The sequence below is a fragment of the Barbus barbus genome, assembly GCF_936440315.1.
Source record: "Barbus barbus genome assembly, chromosome: 5".
In the NCBI taxonomy this organism is placed as follows: domain Eukaryota; kingdom Metazoa; phylum Chordata; class Actinopteri; order Cypriniformes; family Cyprinidae; genus Barbus; species Barbus barbus.
In genome coordinates this window covers 9489075-9514399 of record NC_136733.1, presented here as the reverse complement: position 1 = coordinate 9514399, position 25325 = coordinate 9489075, and the positions used below count along the sequence as shown (strand labels likewise).

At 36.9% G+C, this 25325-nt stretch overlaps 1 protein-coding gene across 3 annotated transcripts in view; it reads left to right on the top strand.

The window, feature by feature from the left end:
- The first annotated feature begins 2011 nt into the window (after positions 1-2011).
- Positions 2012-25325, top strand: part of LOC306869600 (uncharacterized protein) — a 30746-nt gene continuing 7432 nt past the window's right edge. For 2 of the 3 annotated variants that reach the window (XM_079416395.1, XM_079416393.1), the window contains exons 1-13: positions 2012-2111; positions 3537-4077; positions 4637-4736; positions 5432-5478; positions 5565-5681; positions 10746-10871; positions 10977-11144; positions 14060-14181; positions 20026-20326; positions 23544-23622; positions 23813-23829; positions 23948-24070; positions 24734-24859. In XM_079416395.1, the coding sequence (XP_079272521.1) occupies positions 3544-4077; positions 4637-4736; positions 5432-5478; positions 5565-5681; positions 10746-10871; positions 10977-11144; positions 14060-14181; positions 20026-20326; positions 23544-23622; positions 23813-23829; positions 23948-24070; positions 24734-24859 (1860 nt within the window). In that variant the 5' untranslated portion in view covers positions 2012-2111; positions 3537-3543. Of the gene's footprint in view, positions 2112-3503; positions 4078-4636; positions 4737-5431; positions 5479-5564; positions 5682-10745; positions 10872-10976; positions 11145-14059; positions 14182-20025; positions 20327-23543; positions 23623-23812; positions 23830-23947; positions 24071-24733; positions 24860-25325 lie in introns of all 3 variants that reach the window. The other variant, XM_079416394.1, reaches the window with a different exon arrangement.

Below are 25325 nucleotides of genomic sequence, written 5' to 3'. Positions count from 1 at the left end.
TTTTGTGACATGGGAAATATGATTTTCAAAAGTTGCTGTCTATTATAACACCCAAATTTTTGACTGTAGAGGAAGTGACAGTGCATCCATCTAGATGCAAATTGTAATCTAAGAGATTCTGTGTACTGTTTTTTTGGTCCAATAAGTAATATCTGAATTAATAGGAGAAAATAATTGTCATCCAATCTTTTGTATTTTTAAAACACTCTGTAAACTTAAATAATTTAGATGTTTCATCTGGTCTTGTTGAAATAAATAGTTGAGTATCATCAGCATAACAATGGAAACCAATACCGTATTTTCTAATAATATTACCAAGGGGCAACATGTATATTGAAAATAGCAGAGGGCCTAGGACAGATCCTTGTGGTACTCCATACTTTACTGGTGATAATTGAGAGGATTCCCTGTTTAAATAGACAAGGTAGGACAAGTAGGATCTAAACAATCTTAAAGCCTGCCCTTGAATACCAGTATAGTTTTGTAATCAATCTATGAGTATGTCATGATCTATAGCATCGAACCAGCACTAAGATCAAGTTAAACTAGCAACGAGATGCAGCCTTGGTCTGATGCAAGCAAGTAATTTGTCATTTGAACAAGTGCAGTTTCTGTGCTCTGATGGGGCCTGAAACCTGAAATTCTTCATAGATATATATTTTTTTCTGGAGGAAGGAGCACAATTGAGCAGACACAACTTTTAAAAAAAATTTAGACATAAAATGGACATTTGAAATGGGTCTTTCATTTGCCAGTTCACTAGGATCTAGTTGTGGTTTCTTAATAAGAGGCTTAATAACCCCCAGCTTGAATGGTTTTGGGACATGACAAGGAGATAATGGCGCATTAATAATTTTGAGAAGCTGTTCTTCTGCTACATGTAACAACTCTTTCAGTAATTTAGTGGGTACAGGATCTAATAAACATGTTGGTTTATTTAAACCACAAAGCATGACTTAAAACTATCGAGAAATATGTGAATGAGGAGGAGAATGTATGTATACATCAGGTGCTTTGACATAAAAGCATGTGTTTATAGCATCTTCAAACTCATGCTTTCTCTTTCCTTCTCGCAGTTCAGAATTTAAATGAGGGAACATCGATTATGGTACTGAGAAGCACCCTAATGATATCCATGGTTAAAAAACCCTTTTGTTTCTACCTTTATTTCCCTAAGTGATAATGTAGGACATAGGAAATGTAATAGCACCACTACATGGTGAAATAATTATCTCAACAACAGCACCTAAATTCCTTAAAACAGTGTTGTTTTTTATTACCATACATCATAATTATTGTTAATCAGTCCATCTGCAGGTAAATTTTCCAAAGTTTGGCACAGCAGTCATGACAATCGTTAAGGTTTTGGTTTCTGAAAAAAGCAATCTGAAGCAATCTGCTTCTGTGCTCAGGAATTAACCCGGTCTCTTATTTCCCGTTTAAAAAAATAAAATAAGAAATTATAAAAAAAAAAAAAAAAAAAAAAAAAAAAGTAAGTGAACAGGATGTCCATACAGACCAACTATAATCTTAAAACTTTCAAATCTGGTTCTAGGGTCAAACTCCCAGAAGAATCAAGCAGAAATGACCCTTCTAACAGTTTTAATTAATCAGCAAGTTAATAAGAACTTTTCGAAAACCTGTCAGTTGTAGCTCACTAGACCTTGAGCGCTGCATTTGACCTACAATCACAAGATTGATGATTACAGAACTACCTAAACTGCTTTAGCTCCTACCTAAGCATTGCTGGGTTCAAATACCTGCACATGTCTTGTGGTGCCCTAAGGCTTGATATAGGCTTAACATTAATTAAAACTATGCTGCTTGTGACACTTTACTTGCCCCTTGCACTTAATTCTCTTCTGTCCTTAATTGTTTTAATACCATTCTATATTGTGCATTGTAAATACTTCATAAACTCCATAAGTTACTGGTGCCCATATTAAATCATCTTTGACCCTTTGGTCCCTCTGTTATTTGTTGCTTCAGAGAGGTAGGTGGCAGTGTTTGCACCATTCGAGTGAGTCGCAACCAACACATTTCAGAAGAAATCCAGGGGTCCTGTCGATATTTACGAATTGATCAAGGAGCGCTTCTTGACGGATATTTGGGTGATTATTAAAACTGTTTGTATTGTTCTGTTGTGTAAGAGCAATTATAGAATGTTCTTTTGTAGTCGTTTTATTTGTTAGGTGTAAAGTAATGAAATATAATCAACAGTGCCAAAGTTAATCAAACCATTTGGCGAAGTTACCGGTTATCTATCACGTTTCGTGTTTGTGTTTACATCTGGGCCATCACGACAAATGTAACGTTAATTGTTTCCGGCAGTTTTAGCGTTTGAAGATGATTTTGACAAACATATATTTAGCTATGGGTTAGCTCCGCGGCTAACTGGTTGGTTACGGTCATATTTTGATGGTTTATTATTCTAAACCATTGCAAGATATATTTCATGTTAAAGTGCAATTTTAACAAAATAATAATGCCCATATAGCCAATCCTAGAAATTCTTTTAGACACAAAACCTAAGAACATTCCTCAAGCCTGCCACATAAAAGGGGTTGGGCCATGACTTTGTTAGCAGAGAGATCCTGCCATTTTTAAGTTAAAAATATCCAAATTTAGTATTTTTCACATGAATTTAGACTGAGATGGGACCATGCAATTAGCACTTCTTGTCTGATTGATTTACTATTTTACAACAATTGGAAAGCTGTACTTTATGTATCATTTAAACTTGTGATATTAGGCCAGTTTTATACTGTTGTAAATAGCTCTAATCTTGACACGTTTATATATATTAACAAACCGGCATATATCTGGCCTTTTAATATTATATCAACATTGATTAATAAGCAATGTGTAGTTAACATGAGCGTTAACTTCACTTGTGTCAGTTTGTTAATCTCTACCAGCTGTGTGAAGTGATAATGAAATAATTTAGTTTCAAATGCGTTTGTGATGTGATTCTATTAATTAATTTGTAGTTAATACATACAGCGAATGCGCCTCTTCAATGCACGTACATGTTTTTAATTTCTGAATTAAAATTAATTTCACTGTGTATTATTTTTATGTTATGGTGATGCAGAAGTCCTAGTATCACAATGATGAAAAAATTCTCATATAGAATGAAAATCTTGGAAACCTTGGAAGGGTTTGATTGAATAGAACTCTGTAAAGACTTGGTGCCACTGTTAGCCTAATCACATTAATGGCAATAAATATAAACAAAGTAATATTAATTATATGGTCAGATTGGTAACACTATTCTTCAAGTGTTAACACATCAATATTTCTTGGCTCTTTTTTTGTCCCATTCTGTGTAAATCAGTGCAAAAACTATATACATGTTATATAATAAAATATTTTATATAATAATATCATCCATGTGATGTTGTAGTATAATGATCATCTCTGGTGCCATCTTCTCAGTTTAAGAAATCCGTAATCAAACGTAATAGATTTGCCTTTTCTGTTCTGACTGTGTGAAATCTCAGACTGCTGTCTGATTCTCTTTACTGTCTGTAAAGGTTGGCGATGGACACATTTGATGGCGGTGCCAGTGAAGACACAAATGAAGCCGAGACTGTTGGTGCGCCGAGCCTGTACGCGACGCTTGGCTTGTCATCAGAAGATGTGGATGCACTTGCTCAGATTCCTGAAAGTGAAATCAGTGTAGAAACCCTCCCTTATCTAATCATGCAGCTCAAGGCGAAGAGAGCCCATAAAGAGTCAGCTACCGCAGACACTAACTACAGAGACAAGTCCAGAAGTTCACAAGACAAGCTGAACACACCCGAAAAATGCACCAGTGACAGATGCAAAAGCCCCTTGACTTCCAGATCAGCGTGGCGCTCTGGAAGCCACGGGAGCCATGAGCATCATGGGAGAGGGGATGGGCATAAGAAGGTTGAGAGGTACACAGGAGGAAGAAAAGACCAGGGTTACAGGAAGTCATCCCGAGAAAGACAAAGCGGGGATCATGTGACTGAGGAGAAGGAGTCTGGTGACATCCCAATGGTTTTCCCTCACAAATGCACTCTTTGCAAGTGTGTGCTGAATTCCATGAAGGTAGCTAGCAAAAATAAAAAGACACATGGTAAATTGAGTACCACAATTAAAGTAAAACAACAAAAAATACCTAGAAATGATTCATATTTTGTAAAATCACATATTAGGGCTGGGCGTTGTGACCAGTGGTTCGAAAGAGTTTACTTTATAGGTAAATCTATCCATGCTGCTATCAGCGGGTAGTACTGCTTAACATTAGGAAGTGAGGGAATACAAAAATACCCAAACAAGTCAAGACAAAACAGGGATGATGTGAAGTGGAGTTTCATTTTGGTTCCCTCATAGATATATTGTATGTATATTGGAGAATTTAAGGTTTCAGACTTGACTCATTCGATCATAATTTTGAAATGTTTTTCTTTGGGTCCAAATAAATTCAAAATATTTCAAAAACAAAAGTATTTAATTTACTAGAATGTCCAAAGTTAGGCATTTTCATTTAGATAAATATATTATACTCGTCCCATGATGTATGATTTTCTTTCTGGATGAAAGTGATTATCATAATCTGTTGTATCATAATCCTAAATGCTCATGTTTTTGTTTTCTTGACTGTCAGACATGGAAAGACCATCTTTCAGGTGTCCGCCACAAACTACGTGAATCAGAACGAAGTACTCGCTCATTTCCACCCCCTAAAAGACCCTTCAACTCTGAATGTAAGAAAAATTCTGTGTTTTTGTGTCTTTTAGTTTATGCCTATTAACATCTGCAACAAGCTAGCGTACCCCTAGAAGTTGACAAATGTAGGAAATTACAGAAAATATGCAATTTCTTTCCCCTTTTTCATGGACTTGAACCACAATTTACATTTATTCAATTGCAGACTTATCCAAAGTGACTTACAAATGAGGAATACAAGTGATTCAACCTAAAGAGGCAAATAACACAAGTGCTTGTAATACAAACTTTTAAACATTGTTTAGAATAGTACAAGCTAGAACAGAGAGGGATTAAGGGGAAGTGAAAGCATAGATATATATTTATTTATTTATTAGTGTTCACAGAAGAGATAAACCAAAAATATTGATCTTGTAAATGCCTCTGTATAGGTTCATTTTTGTCCATTTAAATGCCCCTGTGATTGTGACATAAGCTAAAACCTATTGGCTATTTATAAAATGCCAATTCCTTAAGTATCATTTTCTCCAACTTCCTGAACAGGAAATACATCAACATATGAAAGAAAACTGGCTCATCATGCCAATTCATAGGGTGTTTTAAGTTTTAAAATTTATTTTAATTTTAAATTTCACTTGTCCAAGTTATTTTATATATAGTACTGTATACATTTTTATAACAACTAAATTACACAAGATTCATAAATTTAACTTCTTTTTTTATTTTTTTTTAGGGGATCAGTACATGTCCAACACATCAGACCACCTCTACCCTCCTAAGGTAATTTAAGTTGTATGCTGTTTTATGTTAATTTCAGTTATTTTTGCACTCAAATTGCTTTTTTCATGTGGTTATATTATCCTCAGCCCAATACAAGAGTGGTAGTTGCCAAGTTTCCTATGGGTGCTGTGGCCGTGGGGGAGCTTTTAGAGCTTGGCAAACCATTCGGCACAATTGTGAAACACCTGGTGTTCCCAGCAAAGGTAATTACACACCAGAAAGACATTATACATTTATTCTCAGTGGTGAACCAGTTTGTAATTTCATGATAAATTTGCAACAATCTGTGCCGGATCTCCGGCATACGGTGTTTGGCTGTGGGGAAAAAAAAAGATAGTCCTACATTTAAAAAAAAAAAAAACTTGTTAATATCACATTTGAGTTCATGAGTTCACCTACCAATGGTATGAGAGGAACACAGCTTTCACTCATTATTTATACGTTACTAGTCAATCAGAAGTTTTTGATCTTATAAACAAGAGACGCGCATAGTATCTAATTGCAGAGTCGCGTGAGCTAAGTGTATTGTCACACCCCTAGTGTTGCGGTGATATAATTTTCCAAGTGTATGAAATCTATGAGGTCAATCATACATTCATGGGAACAAAATCAGTTTGAATAAGGAAAGCGATAACTTTGCCATAGTATCTTTTCAAATGTTAAACCTGCCACAGTCATTGCATGCTTTGCATGTGCTGCACTTTGTTTGTTCCATTTTATTTGTTTATATATTAGAATTTGAAAGAATATAACAATATTGTTTGATAAGTGAGATCTCTGATTTTAGTCATTGAAAACCAAAAAAGTATTGCTTGAAAAGTTCTTTCAAAGTCCTGGAATTTCATTTTGAAGTATCTGTATGAACACTGTTTATGTTACCAGTTCCTCGAGCATTTGAATGTTTTTGTTAATTGAACTGAACTGTAGTTTTCTGCCTTTTTCCTATTCTATATTAATTTTACTTGTTTTTAATTTACCATTATTTCTTTTGAACAGAACAATTTCAGAAATTTCATGTTTTAGATTGTAGGTCATCTTGTACCCTGTCAAGGGCAAAACTTGATATCAAAATCATCCTAAATGTTACATGTGTTTGCACCATATTGCAGTGCAGAGGTGCCCAAACTCGGTCCTGGAGGGCCAGTGTCCTGCAGAGTTTAGCTCCAACCTCAATTAAACACCTTAACCAGCTAATCAAGCTCTTACTAGGCATACTAGAAACTTCCCAGCAGTTGTGTTGAGGCAAGTTGGAGCTAAACTCTGCAGGACACCGGCCCTCCAGGACCGAGTTTGGGTACCCCTGTTGTAGTGAATAACCTGGTGTTGCGGTTTCAAATAGCCAGAGGCGGACAAAATACACAACTCCATTACTTGAGTGAAAGTACAGATACTGCTGATCAAATATTACTCCATTACAAGTAAAAGTTGTAAAGACAGATTTTTACTTAAGTAAAAGTACAGAAGTACTTGCTTTTAAAAGTACTTTAGTTCCAAAAGTAAATTTCCTTTTTTATATAAATGCACTGTTTTATTATTGTTGTACGTAATACTTGCAATACCTCTGAACCAACTTACAATACATTACACCTACTGAATACACTGACTAGCTTGTAGTATCTTTGGAATAAAGAGCTTTTAGAATGCTAAAAACCCATGGGGAAAAAACTTAAATATTTAAGACCCCTACCCACCCCCACAAAAGCAGGATGGTAGTGATCTCACACAGTGCACACATCTATGTGTAGCCATTCATCCACATTAAAACAGTGGACAGTGAAATCCTGTAAATACAGAGTGATACGGAAGAAGAAAAAAAAAAATCAAACCTGGTTTAAAACCACAACTGTAGCTGTATAACTTTACAACAGCAACACTGCTTTAACAAAAAAGCAAAACAGAAACTTATTTGACTTCAAAACAAAAATGCTGTCTAATCACTCTCGCGGTACTTTGATGTCACACACAGAACAGTCCGTGCAGTGCTGCTTCTAGTCCAACACCTTTTGTATTTTATTAGGAGACACACTACAGTTCTTCGGTGGCTTTATAGGTAATATTTTCACGTACACAATTTAGCAAAATCAGACAATATTGTGTCGATGTACCACATTATTAACTTTTTATTATTGAATTGTTGTAAATAAATATCACATTTGCAACTGGTCAGTGTTCACAAAAATGCTGGGAAATCACTTCATGTAGCCCTACAAGAGTGATTACTGATAAACTGTATGAAAAAAAGAAAGTTTTGGAGAAGAAAAAATCACCCTCTGCCTTTCAAAGCTGCTTCATAGTAACGACTTTCTACTTCAAGGACGTTGATAGAAATGTAGTGGAGTGAAAAGTACAATATTTGTCTTTCAAATGTAGTGAAGTTAAAGTCATAAGTTTCCAGAAAAAATACTACTCAAAGTGCAGATACTCAAAAAGTGTACTTAAGTACAATACTCAAGTAAATGTACTTAGTTACTGTCCGCCTCTGCAAATAGCCCACCATAATCTGTAGTCTGTGCCTGTCTAGGGCTGATGGCAATGGCAGATACTGTTTACTAGTTACTAGTTAGTTTCAAGGAAAATTATTCTCAAATTATGTTCTTTTTTGTTTGCAAAATAACCCTGTGTAGTGTTATTTTGCTGTCCACTCTCTACAGAAAAAAAGTTCATGGTTGAGAATTTTTTTTACTTTAACCCCTGTTTATTTTTGTATTGTGATTGAGTAGTAAAAATGTTTAACAGTGTCTTGTAGCGTTATAACACTTTACTAATGACTTCTTTAAACAGAATTTTATTACAGTTATATTTAAAGGGTTAGTTTTTACAAACCCGATTCCAACAAAGTTGGGACACTGTACAAATTACGAATAAAAAAGGAATGCAATAATTTACAAATCTCATAAACTTATATTTTATTCACAATAGAATATAGATAACATATCAAATGTTGAAAGTGAGACATTTTGAAATGTCATGCCAAATATTGGCTCATTTTGGATTTCATGAGAGCTACACATTCCAAAAAGTTGGGACAGGTAGCAATAAGAGGCCGGAAAAGTTAAATGTACATATAAGGAACAGCTGGAGGATCAATTTGCAACTTATTAGGTCAATTGGCAACATGATTGGGTATAAAAAGAGCCTCTCAGAGTGGCAGTGTCTCTCAGAAAGTCAAGATGGCAAGAGGATCACCAATTCCCCCAATGCGGCGGTGAAAAATAGTGGAGCAATATCAGAAAGGAGTTTCTCAGAGAAAAATTGCAAAGAGTTTGAAGTTATCATCATCTACAGTGCATAATATCATCCAAAGATTCAGAGAATCTGGAACAATCTCTGTGCGTAAGGGTCAAGGCCGGAAAACCATACTGGATGCCCGTGATCTTCGGGCCCTTAGACGGCACTGCATCACATACAGGAATGCTACTGTAATGGAAATCACAACATGGGCTCAGGAATACTTCCAGAAAACATTGTCGGTGAACACAATCCACCGTGCCATTCGCTGTTGCCGGCTAAAACTCTATAGGTCAAAAAAGAAGCAATATCTAAACATGATCCAGAAGCGCAGGCGTTTTCTCTGGGCCAAGGCTTATTTAAAATGGACTGTGGCAAAGTGGAAAACTGTTCTGTGGTCAGACGAATCAAAATTTGAAGTTCTTTTTGGAAAATTGGGACGCCATGTCATCCGGACTAAAGAGGACAAGGACAACCCAAGTTGTTATCAGCGCTCAGTTCAGAAGCCTGCATCTCTGATGGTATGGGGTTGCATGAGTGCGTGTGGCATGGGCAGCTTACACATCTGGAAAGGTACCATCAATGCTGAAAGGTATATCCAAGTTCTAGAACAACATATGCTCCCATCCATACGTTGTCTCTTTCAGGGAAGACCTTGCATTTTCCAACATGACAATGCCAGACCACATACTGCATCAATTACAACATCATGGCTGCGTAGGAGGAGGATCCGGGTACTGAAATGGCCAGCCTGCAGTCCAGATCTTTCACCCATAGAAAACATTTGGCGCATCATAAAGAGGAAGATGCGACAAAGAAGACCTAAGACAGTTGAGCAACTAGAAGCCTGTATTAGACAAGAATGGGACAACATTCCTATTCCTAAACTTGAGCAACATGTCTCCTCAGTCCCCAGACGTTTGCAGACTGTTATAAAAAGAAGAGGGGATGCCACACAGTGGTAAACATGGCCTTGTCCCAACTTTTTTGAGATGTGTTGATGCCATGAAATTTAAAATAAACTTATTTTTCCCTTAAAATGATAAATTTTCTCAGTTTAAACATTTGATATGTCATCTATGTTGTATTCTGAATAAAATATTGAAATTTGAAACTTCCACATCATTGCATTCTGTTTTTATTTACAATTTGTACAGTGTCGCAACTTTTTTGGAATCGGGTTTGTACATCAAAATGTAAAAATCTTTTATTAGCACTCACATTGTTTCAAATCTGCATGACTGACTTTATTCTGTGGAATGTGAAAGGTGAAGTTTAGCAAATAGCGCCGTAAAGATAGTCTGTGTGATTTGGACTAAACTCGAATTGAGTGAAATTAAAGGAATAGTTAACTCAAAATGATAAATTGCTGAAAATTCTCACCCTGAGGCCATCCTACATGTACAGTAGATGAGATGATTATCACAATCCACAAGTAATCCACACGATGAAGAAACAAATCCATTATTAAGACGTTATGACTTTAAACCATCCCTTATGGCCAAAAAGGTCCATAATCCATAGTAATGATTTCTCTATTGAAAAAGTCCATCCTCTGTTGTCGTCTCGCATCAAAATCCACCCACATATTTGTTTTAAGAACTGTTTTGGACCGTATTCGCTTGTAAACAATACTTGATCTGTGCATATTTCTCTCCTGATTCAGACAAGATGAGTTTTTCACAGAAGAAAGCAGTATTATGGATAAAGGATCAAATTGTTAGCGGGAAGCTAAATGGTTTGAAGTTAAAAATGTCTTGATGGATTTGTTTCTAACAAACACACAGCTTTTCTCTTCACAAAACTTTAATTGATGGACTGGAGTCATCTGGATTACCTGTAGATTATTGTGATGTTTTTATCAGCTGTTTGGAGTCTCATTCTGACGGCGGCACGGCACCTATTCACATTCCAGTCACACTCATATGCACCTAGTATATGTGAAGCGGGTCTTAAAAACCCTCTCATTGTTTTTTTTTTTTTTAATCTTTATTTTTATGGGTGTTAAAGGTGCATTAATTTTGTTTGCTGGGTAACAGGGATTTTTGGAGTTTAATTCTCACAAGGAGGCTCAGAATATGGTCAATCACTTCCAGTTGAAACCAGCCTTCATAAAGGAGAACCCAATAATCGTCTACTTATCACCAACAGTGGAAGGGATTTATGTGAGTAGAAACCCTACAAATCACACCCTCTATACTTATTTTAACAATTTATCCATTTATCATGGATTTCCTTGACATTTTCCTTGGCATATATTTGATTGACAGACACCACCCAAGTTTGATATGCCTTCACCAAAACGAACAAAACGTTCAAATGCACCTTCGGTGGTTCGTTTTTCACGGTTGCCTACGGGGGAGGGCGTGGAGGCTGAAGTGCTGGAGCTTGCAGGCATGTTTGGTGAGGTGTGGCAGTCAAAGTTCAATGACTGTAAGGTGAGGATTACAATCTTGAAGAACTTGTGTTGTCAACTTATGTAGTGAAACTCAAGAGACAGTGTGGGATCTTTTAATGTACAAACTAGGGCGGTGGAAAATGTAAACTAATCAGCCACAACATTCAAACCACCAGTCTAATATTGTGTAGGTCCCTCTCGTAATGTCAAAACAGCCCTGATGCGTTAAGGCATGGACTCCACAAGACCTCTGAAAGTGTCCTGTGCCCTCTGGCACCAAGACATGGACAGCAGATCCTTTAAAGTAATGTAATGCCCATTTTCCACAAGTTTATATTATTCTTTAGGGTCTTAATGAAAAGTGTGTAACATAGTTTGGTTAAAATGTTTCATTGGTAACACCTTTGTTACCCTGTCAAAAACTTGTCAGAGCAAGGTAGATTTAGGTAGATCGAGGATGCATTCCTTTCAAAAACAAACGTAATCCTCTTCAGCAGCTCAGATGATGGGAGTAAATGACTTATATAGTCATATAATATAAATGAGTTTATATAGTCATTTTCAGGTTTCTCTGTGATCATATGGCAAAATTGTAAAAACTGACATATCTGTATGAACAAAATGGTAAACTTGAATTAAATGTGATTTTAAATGTTATAACAGTGATTTTATAATATCTCCATAAGAAAACCCATTAACCTTGCTGTTTTAGTGTTTCATAAGCCAATTAGTGGTTATAAATTGCAATTTCTCATACAATGAGAATTATTATAGCCGCAGGAAAATTAGTTATAGTATTTTGAAAACGTGCACATGTAACACAAATACAGTTGGCCAATCAGAGCAGACTTGCGCTTGTCGGAACGAGGGGCTCTATAGAAAACGACGCGAGAGAGGCGGAGGCAATAATGTTCAGTATTTGAAAAATAATGTGTTTTTTGAACATTAAAGCATGTCAACATATTTTGTTACACCAAATACACAATATAATGATCTTTAAAAAAACATCATATGACCCCTTTAATTTGTACGGTACATTTCAGTATTTTGTTTACGTATCCCCTGCATCATGTACCCCAGTTTGAGAAACACTGCTCTAGATAATCAGTTGGATTGAGATCTGGGGAATTTGGAGGTCAAAGCAACACTGAGCTTTTTTGTATGTTCCTTATACCATTCCTGAACAATTTTTGCAGGGTGAAATAGGCTTGCTGTGATTAGACGGTGTTGGTGGTGATACCGGTGTTAAGCCGCAACACCGGTTACGCCACTTGCCCACCGCGGCACCGTCCCTCACCATCATTTAGATTTTTTAATGGCAATAAAATTAATTTAGTTCAGTTAGAGAACAGACACTACAATTAAAACTGAACGCTGCTGCTCGATGCAGCACACCGAACGAACGACAGTCGCGCATCAGATCAGATTTCATTTATCACGTGAAGAGTTGAGCTGACTGACAAGAAGAGTGAGCTGAGACAGACAAGACGATGGCAGAAGAGTTTCAAAACTAAATGTAAAAGTGCCTGTTTTAAAAAATATTTTGGATTTTGAAAAGCCTGTTGACCTGCCATTTATCTAAGGTGATATTGGAAGGTTTTTTTAGCATTCGTTTCTCATTTATTTGGTTCCACAGTATTTGCTGATTTTTATTTTATTTTAAACTGTGTGATTTTCCCACCATTATTTTACATCAAGGTGTATGCAGTCCGTGCCTCCCAACTTTCTTAATCGTTTTCTAAATCGAATTGAATTCAAGCAATTGATGCCAAATTGTCGCTAATTTAAAAGTGAAAGTAAAATGTGCACGGTGCTTTTACAAGTTAAGTGAGGGAAAGTGGGAAAGCGCAAACGAACTAAAAACAAACTGCTTGATGCCGAATTGCTGCTAATTTGAAAATTCAAAAGTTAAACGCACACCAAGCTTTTACAAGCTATTTAAAACCGAAGGAAAGCGAGGAAAAGAGGGAAAACTCAATTGACCCTCCCCCACGACCACGACGGTGATACCGGTATTACCGGTGTTGTCACACGTCGATTAACCAGTGGGAAAATTTCCTCACCGTCACAACCCTAGTGTGAAACAGCGCATTACCCTGCTGATAGTGGCCGCTGCTATCAGGAAACACCATTGCCATGAAGAAATGTTTATGGTTTACAGTAATATTTAGGTGGGTGATACATGTCGAAGTAACATCCACATGAATGTCAGGACCCAAGTATTCACGGGCAGAACATTGTCCAGAGCAAAACACTGCCGCTGCCAGCCTGCCTTCTTCCCATAGTGCATCCTGCTGCCATCATCTCCAGATAAACACTCATGTATCCAGCCATCCGTCTAATCTAAAAGAAAATGTGATTCATCAGACCAGACAACATTCTTCCATTGCTCCATGGTCCAGTTCTGACGCTCACGTAGATGCTTTGATCATGCCCACTCTGACCGGTCTGCGGCTACGCAGCCCCATAAACAGTAAACTGTGGTCCACTGTGTTCTGACAGCTTTCTAGTTTAAGCTACGGTAGCTCCTTTATCTTTCCTTGCACCACTTTTGGCAAACACTAATCACTGCATACCGGGAACAGCCCATGTGATTTGCTGTTTTGGAGATGTTCTGACCCAGTTGTCGAACGATCACTATTTAGCCCTTGTCAAAGTCACTCAGATAATTTGCTTGCCCATTTTTCCTGCTTCCAACATGCAAAATTCAAGAACTGACCACTTGCTGTCTAATACAGTGTATCATGCCCCATAACAGATGCCACTGTAACAGTATAGTCAATGCTGTTCACTTCTCCTGTGAGTGGTTTAAATGTTCTTGCTGATCATTGCATGTATATTGATACTTCACTGACATTATACTGTTAAATTTAATCCGTTTATTAAATAAACTTTTTCAATTAATTGTATGCATTAATTTTGTTTGTTTTCCCCTGTAAAACAATGTGTGTATAGGCCTTGATTGAAATGGTTGACTGGCGTGATGCTGACATCATGGTGAAGTATTACTACAGTAACCCACTGAGGATTCAGGGTAAAAGTGTTAAAGTGTCCATGTCACACATCACAACCCTGAGGTAAGAGACTTCTGATATCCCAAGCCCTAAACAGGTACTTAGATCTGTGTGTTGTGGGTAGGTTTGTGACCGTATCAAATTCTCATGTTGCGATAATTGCTAAAGCTTTTACGGTATTGAAATTTAGGTGTAATAACTTTTTTTCTTATAACAAAAAGAACTGAACATTTAAATAAAATAAAGCAATACACAAAAATTTAAAAAGTAAACAAATGATTTAAACGGATTAAAGTGCAAAAGAATTATAAAGAACAATAGGTAACACTTTACAATCAGCTTTTATTAGTTAACGCATTAACATTAAGAATGAGCAATAGCCACTTTTTTTTTTTTACAAAGTTATTATTCTTTGTTAAAAAATACAACTCTTAGTTCATATCAGTCATTAAATAATACAGTTACAACATTTGATTTTAACAACGTGCTAAACTAAGATTAATAAATGCTTAGAATAATTTTTCATTTGCCGTTTATACGAACTAATGAATTAACTAATGTTAAATAATGGAGCCTTAATGTAAAGGTTGACTGAATATTAAAGAATCAAAACATTTTCAAACAATATCTAGGGCATGCTGTAGTCCAGATTAAAAAGTAATCAAGTTTGAAAATAAATAGCCTATTAAAATCTAAGCATGTAAGTATCTGTTATGAGCACCGTTGCAAATACATAAATCTGAATGGCTGTTTCAAACATTTAAATCCTGTTCAGAAAGTAGTGCAGCTGCTTTGTTTATGGGGTTACTGAGGTAACGGATGCATTTCTGCAGTTCCAACAGCACCATCTGCTGTCAGAGAGAGAATATGCATTTTCATTCAGTCCTCCTTCACTCGTTCTACCATGTGCTTCTCATCCGTGTTCTGATCCGCATACCTATTTGATGCTACATAGTTCGGTGTTGTGCATTTTAACCGGTTGATGAGAAGCGTATTCTTTTAATGCATTCAAAAAATCAAAATAATTTGTTATAAATAATTATTCACAGTATTTTGAAGTGCCCACAATAACAATATCATGCGTGTTCATTATCGTGATATACAGTGGGTACGGAAAGTATTCAGACCCCCTTACATTTTTCACTCTTTGTTATATTGCAGCCAATTGCTATAATCATTTAAGTTATTTTTTTTCCTCATTAATGTACACACAGCACCCCATATTGACAGAAAAACACAGAATTGTTGACATTTTTGGAGATTTATTAAAAAAGAAATACTGAAATATCACATGGTCCTAAGTATTCAGGCCCTTTGCTCAGTATTTAATAGAAGCACCCTTTTGATCTAATACAGCCATGAGTCTTTTTGGGAAAGATGCAACAAGTTTTTCACACCTGGATTTGGGGATCCTCTGCCATTCCTCCTTGCAGATCCTCTCCAGTTCTGTCAGGTTGGATGGTAAACGTTGGTGGACAGCCATTTTTAGGTCTCTCCGGAGATGCTCAATTGGGTTTAATTCAGGGCTCTGGCTGGGCCATTCAAGAACAGTCACGGAGTTGTTGTGAAGCCACTCCTTCGTTATTTTAGCTGTGTGCTTGGGGTCATTGTCTTGTTGGAAGGTAAACCTTCGGCCCAGTCTGAGGTCCTGAGCACTCTGGAGAAGGTTTTCGTCCAGGATATCCCTGTACTTGGCCGCATTCATCTTTCCCTCGATTGTCTCCTGTCCCTGCAGTTGAAAAACACCCCCACAGCATGATGCTGCCACCACCATGCTTCACTGTTGGGACTGTATTGGACAGGTGATAAGCAGTGCCTGGTTTTCTCCACACATTCTGCTTAGAATTAAGGCCAAAAAGTTCTATCTTGGTCTCATCAGACCAGAGAATCTTATTTCTCACCATCTTGGAGTCCTTCAGGTGTTTTTAAGCAAGCTCCATGCAGGCTTTCATGTGTCTTGCACTGAGGAGAGGCTTCCGTCGGCCCACTCTGCCATAAAGCCCCGACTGGTGGAGGGCTGCAGTGATGGTTGACTTTCTACAACTTTCTCCCATCTCCCGACTGCATCTCTGGAGGTCAGCCACAGTGATCTTTGGGTTCTTCTTTACCTCTCTCACCAAGGCTCTTCTCCCCCGATAGCTCAGTTTGGCCGGACGGCCAGCTCTAGGAAGGGTTCTGGTCGTCCCAAACGTCTTCCATTTAAGGATTATGGAGGCCACTGTGCTCTTAGGAACCTTAAGTGCAGCAGAATTTTTTTTGTAACCTTGGCCAGATCTGTGCCTTGCCACAATTCTGTCTCTGAGCTCTTCAGGCAGTTCCTTTGACCTCATGATTCTCATTTGCTCTGACATGCACTGTGAGCTGTAAGGTCTTATATGGGTGTGTGGCTTTCCTAATCAAGTCCAGTCAGTATAATCAAACACAGCTGGACTCAAATGAAGGTGTAGAACCATCTCAAGGATGATCAGAAGAAATGGACAGCACCTGAGTTAAATATATGAGTGTCACAGCAAAGGGTCTGAATACTTAGGACCATGTGATATTTCAGTTTTTCTTTTTTAATAAATCTGCAAAAATTCTGTGTTTTTCTGTCAATATGGGGTGCTGTGTTTACATTGAGGAAAAAAAAATGAACTTAAATGATTTTAGCAAATGGCTGCAATATAACAAAGAGTGAAAAATGTAAGGGGGTCTGAATACTTTCCGTACCCACTGTATCACATTACTGAAAACCGGCACATGCCTAGTTGTGGAGCAAAAAGTCTGTGAAAGTGTAATGGTGCTAAATTTAAAGTACTGCTTTAGTTTAGACAGTCAGTTTAGATTCTGCTGTAAAGCAGCTCAAGACAACAGTGTCACTTAGCTCAAATCAGTTCAGTGTTGGTTTAGTTCAGATCAAAAACAATTGAAAATACTTCCTAATTGTGCTGGTTTATCAGCCACTGAAATTCAATAAAGACTTTGTTCATGGCTTTTCTGAACTCTTAGGGGACATTTTCTTGAAATTTGATACGTTTTTAATTGTGTTTTAATATTCACGTGTGCTGTCCAGCTGACCCCCTGGTGAAAGACTTTTTGAATCTTATTGACTCTTTTAATCTTAAACAATCTGTAAAGGTTCCTACACATGAATATGGACATACATTGGATTAAGTTTTATCTTATGGTATTTATTTGGGCTATGTGAATGCTTATGATGCAACTTTTTCTGATCACAATCCAGTTATTTTTGGTGTCTCTCTCCCATGTCAGTCTGATAGGTCTTGCCCACTGACGCGTTTGTGTGGTATGTTGAACTCTAGTGTTATTAGTGAGTTTCCAAGGGCATTTTTGAAAAATCATAATATTTCTACCGTTGAAAATCCTCCATTATATCTAGATCCTGAGCCTGTACGGAGTTCTTTTAACTCTGGTTGTTCAACTATTTTAGACTCTATTGCACCTTTGAAGGTGAAACATGTAAAAGCTAAGGTAGAGCCCTGGTTTAATGATACTACACAAGCTCTTAGACAAACTTGCAGAAGAGCAGAGCGTAAATGGCGGAAGGACAGGCTCCATGCGTCTTCTGAAATTTTGAGGGACTCTTTGCATTCCTACCAAAAAGCAGTTAAGGCAGCGAAGGCAAAGTACTTCTCTGCTATTATTGAAAATAACTGTCATAGACCCAGAGTATTGTTTAATACTATAAATTCTGTTATTAATCCATCAAATAGCATTGGACCTGAGATTTCAGTGGAGGCTTGTGAGAATTTTGAGGGTTTTTTTATGTCAAAGATCCTGTAGCTGGTGATCCCTCTGCTCCTTCTTGTTGCCCTGCTGTGTTTCATCGGTTTGAACTTCTTCAACTTTCTACCTTGGCTAAAATGGTTGATCAACTGAAGCCATCGGATTCCCCTCTTGATGTTGTTCCATCAAGACTGATCAAACAAACTTTTGATGCAGTTGGGCCTAGCATTTTATCAATAATAAATAGCTGTCTTGCATCAGGGATTGTTCCTGCATCTTTCAAGCATGCTTTAGTACAACCTTTAATTAAAAATACTAAATTGAATCCAACGGATTACGCAAATTACAGGCCTATTTCAAAACTGCCTTTTCTGTCAAAGGTGTTGGAGAAAGCTGTCCTTATTAAATTGCAGTCTTTTTTTGATAAGAATTCTTTATTTGAAGTTTTCCAGTCAGGGTTTAGGGAGCATCATAGTACAGAGTCTGCACTTTTGAAAGTTCTCAGTGATATTCTGCTAGCAGTAGACTCTGGTGATACTGCAATTTTGATGTTAATTGACCTCAGTGCAGCTTTTGTCATCATAGACCATGAAATTCTTATTGCTCGACTTAAATGGGTGGTAGGGATTCGTGGTACTGTTTTAAACTGGTTTAATAGGAGCTTTTCAATTACCCTGGGGAAATTTCCATCATCAATTTTCATACATACATACGGGATCCTGCAAGGATCCATTTTGGGACTCATTTTGTTTTCATTGTGCTGCCAATTTGATCTATTTTTAGTAAACATGGCGTATCGTTTCATTGCTACGCTGATGATACACAGATTTATGTACCTGTAAAGAAGGAAGGCAACTTTTTAGAACCTCTTCTTGCATGCTTTAAGGACTTGAAAACATGGTTGGCATGGTTTTACTTTCCTAAATGAAAGTAAAACTGAGACTGTTGTTTTTGCACCCTCCAATGCATCTGGGTCTATTAATATTGATTTAGGCCCTTTATCTATCTATGGTAAATCAATGGTAAAAAATTGTGGTGTAATTTTTGATGATGCCTTGAAATTTGACAAACAGATCAATAGTGTTGTTCGATCTGGCTTTTTTCAACTAAGAACACTTGCAAAGATTAAGCTGTTTTTATCCTTTAGTGATTTTGAAAGAGTGATGCATACTTTTGTGTCTTCTCGACTGGACTACTGTAATTCCCTGTATGTAGGGATTAGTCAGTCCGGCCTGTCACAACTACAGATTGTCCAGAATGCCGCTGCAAGGTTGTTAACAGGTTCTTGGAAACGGGACCATATCACTCCCATTTTGCCATCTTTACATTGGTTGCCGGTCCGTTATAGAATTGATTTTAAGATCTTGCTGTTTGTTTTTAAATCATTAAACGGCCTTGCTCCATCTTATATTTCGGATTTGTTGCAACCATACTCTCCATCAAGATCTCTTAGGTCCTCTGACCAGACGTAAACTGTGGGGGTGCCGTGCTTCTGCAGTATTGGCCCCTAGGCTTTGGAACAATTTGCCTTTGTACATAAGAACTGCCTCCACCTTGGTGTCATTTAAGTCCCTTTTAAAGACTAATTTTTTCTCCCAGGCTTTTTTTTGCAAAATGCTGTTCAGTGACATGTTGTTGGAAACTAACTGTTTTTTTATTTTTATTTTGAATGGTCTGATGCTCTGTGCTGTGTAAGTGATGTGCATATATTGTCTGCTTATCTATGTTTTTAGAATCTGTACAGCACATTGGTCAACTTGTTGTTTTAATCGTGTTTTAGAAATAAATTGCCTTCCCTTGCCTAATTTAACCAGTGTTTTGCATAAAGGCATATAAATGTCAATTCTAACTTCTCAATTTATGTAATTTGTGTGGTCATTATGAAAGTGTTAAACCGTAGTCATTTGCGATTCGTGAAGTCTGAGAATTCTGAAACAATTATGAAAAAACTGTCAAAAGTCTCCAAAAATTCACAAAAATTTAGAGCTGCAAAATTAATTGTTAAAAGATTGCAATCTCAATTCAAACATCCACGCAATCTTATTTCTATATGGCAACGATTGTAAACAAGATTTTAATTTTAGTTTTAATTTATTCATGATTCATATAATTTATAAGTGTTGTATTTTTGGGAAAATTAGTAAATAAGTGATTTTTTTTTTTTTTTTTTTTTTCCTCAAGCAAGTACAGCAGGCAAAGAGTAGAGTCTACATCTAGCAACAAGGACAAAAGCACCAGCTCAAACCAGGAAGCCACAGAGAAAGAAGAGCTGATGGAAAGTAAAGACAAGGTTCTCAATGATGAGGAGGGAATTCAGTTGGAGGATGAACCTGGGCTGCTTGATGAGGGGTCAGAAGGCATTGTGGTTAAAACTGAGGAGAAAGAAAAAAAGGAAGAGGAGGAAAAGATGGAAGAGGAGAAACCTACCATTGCTGAGGAGGAGAACAGAGAGAGAGATTCAGAGCAGAATCAAGAGGAAGAGGTGAGTTGATAGAAGCTGAAGTGTGTCATTTTAAAATGCTATTATCCCAGTGCAATTTGCAGAAACAGTTAGTTAGCCATTCGTAGATAGATTTAAACACCTGGGGAGTGTAAACACTGTTGCTCATGGTGCACTGTTTGTTGTTGCAACCAGTTGTGTAGGTGCCACAAAATGTTTTAGATGTGAGAGAGACTGTCCATTAGCAGTTATCGTTCTCAAATGAAGTGCTGGATTTTGTTTAACTGCAAAGTAAAAAATAAGTAAATAAATAATAAAATTTTTAAAAATGCAGCAAATATCACTGTTTAAAAGTTTGTGGTCATTAAGATATTTTTTTTTTTAAAAATTAATACTTTAATTCAGCAAGGATGCATTAAATTCATCAAACAACATAATGTTACAAAAGATTTCTATTTCAGTGGTAAGAAACATTGTTTGCTCACCAAAGCAGCATATTTAGAATGAAGGATCATGTGACACTGAGGACTGGAGTAATGATGCTGATAATTCAGCTTAGCATCACATGAATAAATTACATTTTAAAATGTTAAACCAGAATACATTTATTCTAATATAACGTTTCACATTATTACTGTTTATATTAGATGTTTGATCAAATGAATGCAGCCTTGGTGAACAGAAGAGAATTCTTTCAAAAATCTTACTGACCTCAAACTTGAGCAACATAATAAAATGCTTGTTTTCTCTCTTAAAGTTGCACAAATCCAGGTTACTATTAACTCAAATTAGATCCTTATATGATTCAGTTGCCTTAACCAAAAGCCATAGACATAAAGCAACATAACAAACAGCAGCAGCAGTAAAATATACAAATAAACAAATCCATCCAGGCCAATAGGAGTCAGTACAAAGTCCGAAACCACTTGTACTAATGGAGTGAAAAAGGTCAGTCTAAACAAAGTATATATAAAAAAAATTACATTTAAGATTTTGCATTATTTACCCTTAAGAATGATATACTGAATTATTGACCCATGTGAATGAACTTCACTAGTTTCGCAACTGTCAATAATTCTGAATGCAGAATCGAACCCAAACAACCACTTACTGTAAATTTCAGTAATATGGATTCAGTCAGATTTACCTACAGTGTATCAAGCTTGAAAGGGACAAAAAAATAAATAAAATTCTTTCACCATATTTTCTAGTGTTATGGTTGATTGATTGATTGATTGATTGATTAACTTTATTGTCCCCCAAGAGGGAAATTCTTTTCCACAGCACTGCACTTATTTGACACACAGCATAACAAACATAATACAATTATATTATATATACCCAAAACAAAACAGTTAAGATAACTTCAGCAATGTCTGTTGTTGAGATATGTTATGGCTGAAGGAATCAGGCTTCTTCCCTCCTACACCTCATAGCCCTATACTTGCGCCCTGAGGGCAGTGGGACTAAATACTCATTAAGTGGGTGTGTGGAGTCCTGTTCTATTGAAATTGCAATGCGTGTAATAGCCCTTTTATTGAGTTCTGTGAGGTTGGGTGTTGAAAGACCAATAACTTTTGCAGCAATATTGGACAATATTTCTGTAATATTTAACAGAAAGCATATTGTAAAAACAAATAGAACAATACAATAGAATTGGCAGAATAATGCTTTGATAAAGTAGCAATGATAATCGAGGAGCAACATTAAGTCCTTTTAAGTTTATGAATAACTGACAGTCTTTGGTGACTTCTTTTCTGGATGTCCATAATGTGTTGATCAAAGGTAAATGTGTTGTCCAATGTTACGCCGAGGTATTTGAAACTGTCCACTATTTCAACTGTTTGATTATGAATAACAATAGGGTGCTGGGGTGAAGAGTAACTGACTATCAGCTCTTTTGTCTTGCTGACATTAAGATTCAAGTAGTTACCCTCACACCACTGAGAAAAGTGCATGACAGTGGTGTGATAGTCCATAACGGAGTTATTATCTTTAAGCAGGGCAAGAGTGGCTGTGTCGTCTGAATATTTTAAGTATTTTATGCTGGGTGATGGGCTAATGTTGTTGTTTGTGTAAAGTGTATACAAAGCCCCTTTCACACTGCACGTTGGTCCCGGAAAATTGCCAGAGTGCCTTCTGTGTGAACGCAACCACGACCCGGGATTGATTCTGGGATCAATCCCGGGTTGGGGACCTAGTAACATTGCCGGGTTCAGTCCCGGAACGAGCGCTGTGTGAACAAAAGCCGGATCAATGCCATAAAGGCTGATGACGCGTGTTATCATGCAACTCTTTTAACAGGTTTAGTATCGCCAGTTTAGTATATTATATACGTCACATGATGACGTCACGTGTCATTCCGGAACATTAACGGGTTGTGTGTGAAAGCACGCACAGATTCCGGAAAATCAGTGGCAGTGTGAATGCAGCAAATCTAACGACCCGGGAACAATTGCCGGAACACATTACCTGTGTATTTTCCGGAATCTCTGCGTGAAAGGGGCTCAAGAGAGGACTTAACACACAGCCCTGTGGTGCTCCAGTGTTGATAAGTAAGAGCAGAAGATGTAGTTGAACACAACCATACTACTTGCTGCCTGTTGCTGAGGAAATTGTATATAAGATGGATCAGCCGAGTGGTGATGTTGAGGTGATACAGCTTCTGAATCATCAGATGGCTTTGGATGGAATTAAAAGCAGCGCTGATGTCCACAAAAAGTATCCGAGCAAAGTTGCCAGGAGAATCCAAGTGCTGAAGGAGGAGATGCAGGCAGCAGACAGGCTACAGCGTCCTCTGTGCCCCTTTTAGCCTTATAGGCAAATTGGAGGGGATCCAGTTGTAAGTAGACAGCTGGCAAGATAGTTTTCAGCAATAGCTTCTCCAGGCATTTCACAATTATAGATGTAAGTGCAACAGGTCGGTAGTGGTTGAGCTCCGTGGGCCGTGGCTTCTTAGGGACAGGGATTATGATGGACATTTTCCAGATGGAAGGTATGGTGGCAGTGAATTGGCCTCACTGAAGAGTAAGTGAAAAATAGGTGAGAGCTCTTGAGCACAGTTCTTCAGCACCTGTGCTGAGATGCCGTCGGGACCCAGGGCCTTGCCCAGCTTACATCTGTTAAACTGACACCTCACATCTTCCACACTTGGTACTTCCACATATGGCATATGGCTTTTTGAAAAATATGCAGAAACAACATTAACATGTTGATGGCATCTGACTAAAAGCAATGTTTTTATGTCTTACTTCTTTAGGGTGATATGGATGATGCAGAATTTCCAGAGAACATAGAAGATTTCGTTACATTAGATGAGCTGGACAACAATGCAGGAGGTGATTCATTTTGATTAAATATGAACAACAAAAAAAAAGAAACGTATGCATTTATGAATTGTTCAGTAACGTGCATTTAGAAAACAGTGAACTTACATTTCATGCCGAATTTAATCATGTACAAATCATGTACATTTCTCCTATGATGTACTTTAAGTCTATGACAGTAAGACCTTTTCCCTTTTTCCAGATTCTTCTGTGCCAAAGGTAAGCATCACATCTCTCATTTACATCAGATGTTGGATGTCTGTAAATAAACATATATATCTTTCCAGTTCAACAGTATGAGCAATAGCAATGTGTATTTTTCATTGCACAATCACAGGATAGAAAAGTAGTGGTGGTGTGGCCTGTAAAGAAGACTCCTGACTTGATGAAGGATCTTTATAGTCTGTCTGCACCGTTTGGCAGTATGGTGAAGCATTCTTTATCCACATTCAAACAAGAGGTAAAAATTAGTGATGCATGAAATAACCAAATAATTGTTTTTTTTGGGGGGGGGGCTTGTTTTCTGATATATAAAAAGGCTGCATGTCAGGGCTGCGTTTTTTTGAGCAAAAGTACAATAGGTCATTTGTATTATTAAAATTTCAGTTAAATAATTTATATTTGAATGCATTTTAAAAGGTAAATTTATTCCTGCGATGCAAAGCTGATTTTTAGCAGCCATTACTCACAGTCTTCAATGTCACATAATCCTTCAGAAATCATTAAAAAAATGCAGCCTTGGTGAGACTTCTTTCAAAAATATTTTCAAAAAATAACAAAATCTTGACTGGTAGTGTTTATACTCTATTATATATTTATTATATTTCTTTACTTATTTAAAAAAAATTAACAGCCATATTTCAACAAAAAATTGAAGTAGAAACATAATTCTATTATTAAAAAGTTGATATAAAAACCACCCTGTATCTATCAATTAATCATGCAATAACTGAAACAGTTAAAACCAAAACAGCAGTGGTTGGTTCTCTTGATAGTTATTGTCCTCTATCCAGATGTTTTTAACCATGCTACCACATTATATGCTTTCAATTTTACTAATCACAGTTCTCACACAATTTTCAGGTTTTGGCTTTAGCTGGTATGTTTGTTTGTGTTCTTGTAGGCTATGATTGAACTGGAAACAGCTGAAAAAGCCCAGGAAATGGTGCAGTTCTACAGAAATCACAAGGCAACGATATGTGGCAGGCCGGTGTCTGTTTCCATGTGCCTTACCATGAAAACAATAGAGGTATGTGTTTGTGCTTTAAATTGCAATACGATTTCATAATATTATGGTTTTTACTATATCAAATAAAATAAAACTGGTGAGCAGCCATGACAGACTTCAAAAACATTCAAAAATCATAATTATTTCTAACTTTTGTTTGCCAGGGTAGTTGTATCACTGCTTCCCTTAACAACTTGGTTCACTAAAGTAAAAAAGAGAAAAAAAACTAACATTTCCCTCATGTGCTCTCAAAAGAACACAGAAAAAATTATTTAGAGGAATGTTAAGACTGCTATACATCCATGAGCAACATCAGGAAAAGTTATGAATAGAAAGTATAAAATAAATACAAATTAAAAAAGTGTCAATATATAGATAGATATTGGGCGGTAGGGAAAAAACAAATTATTCAATATGTTTTGAAATGACTTGCCATATAAAATGTAATGGCCAAAATAATTGAAAGATAAGGATATTTTGTGAACAC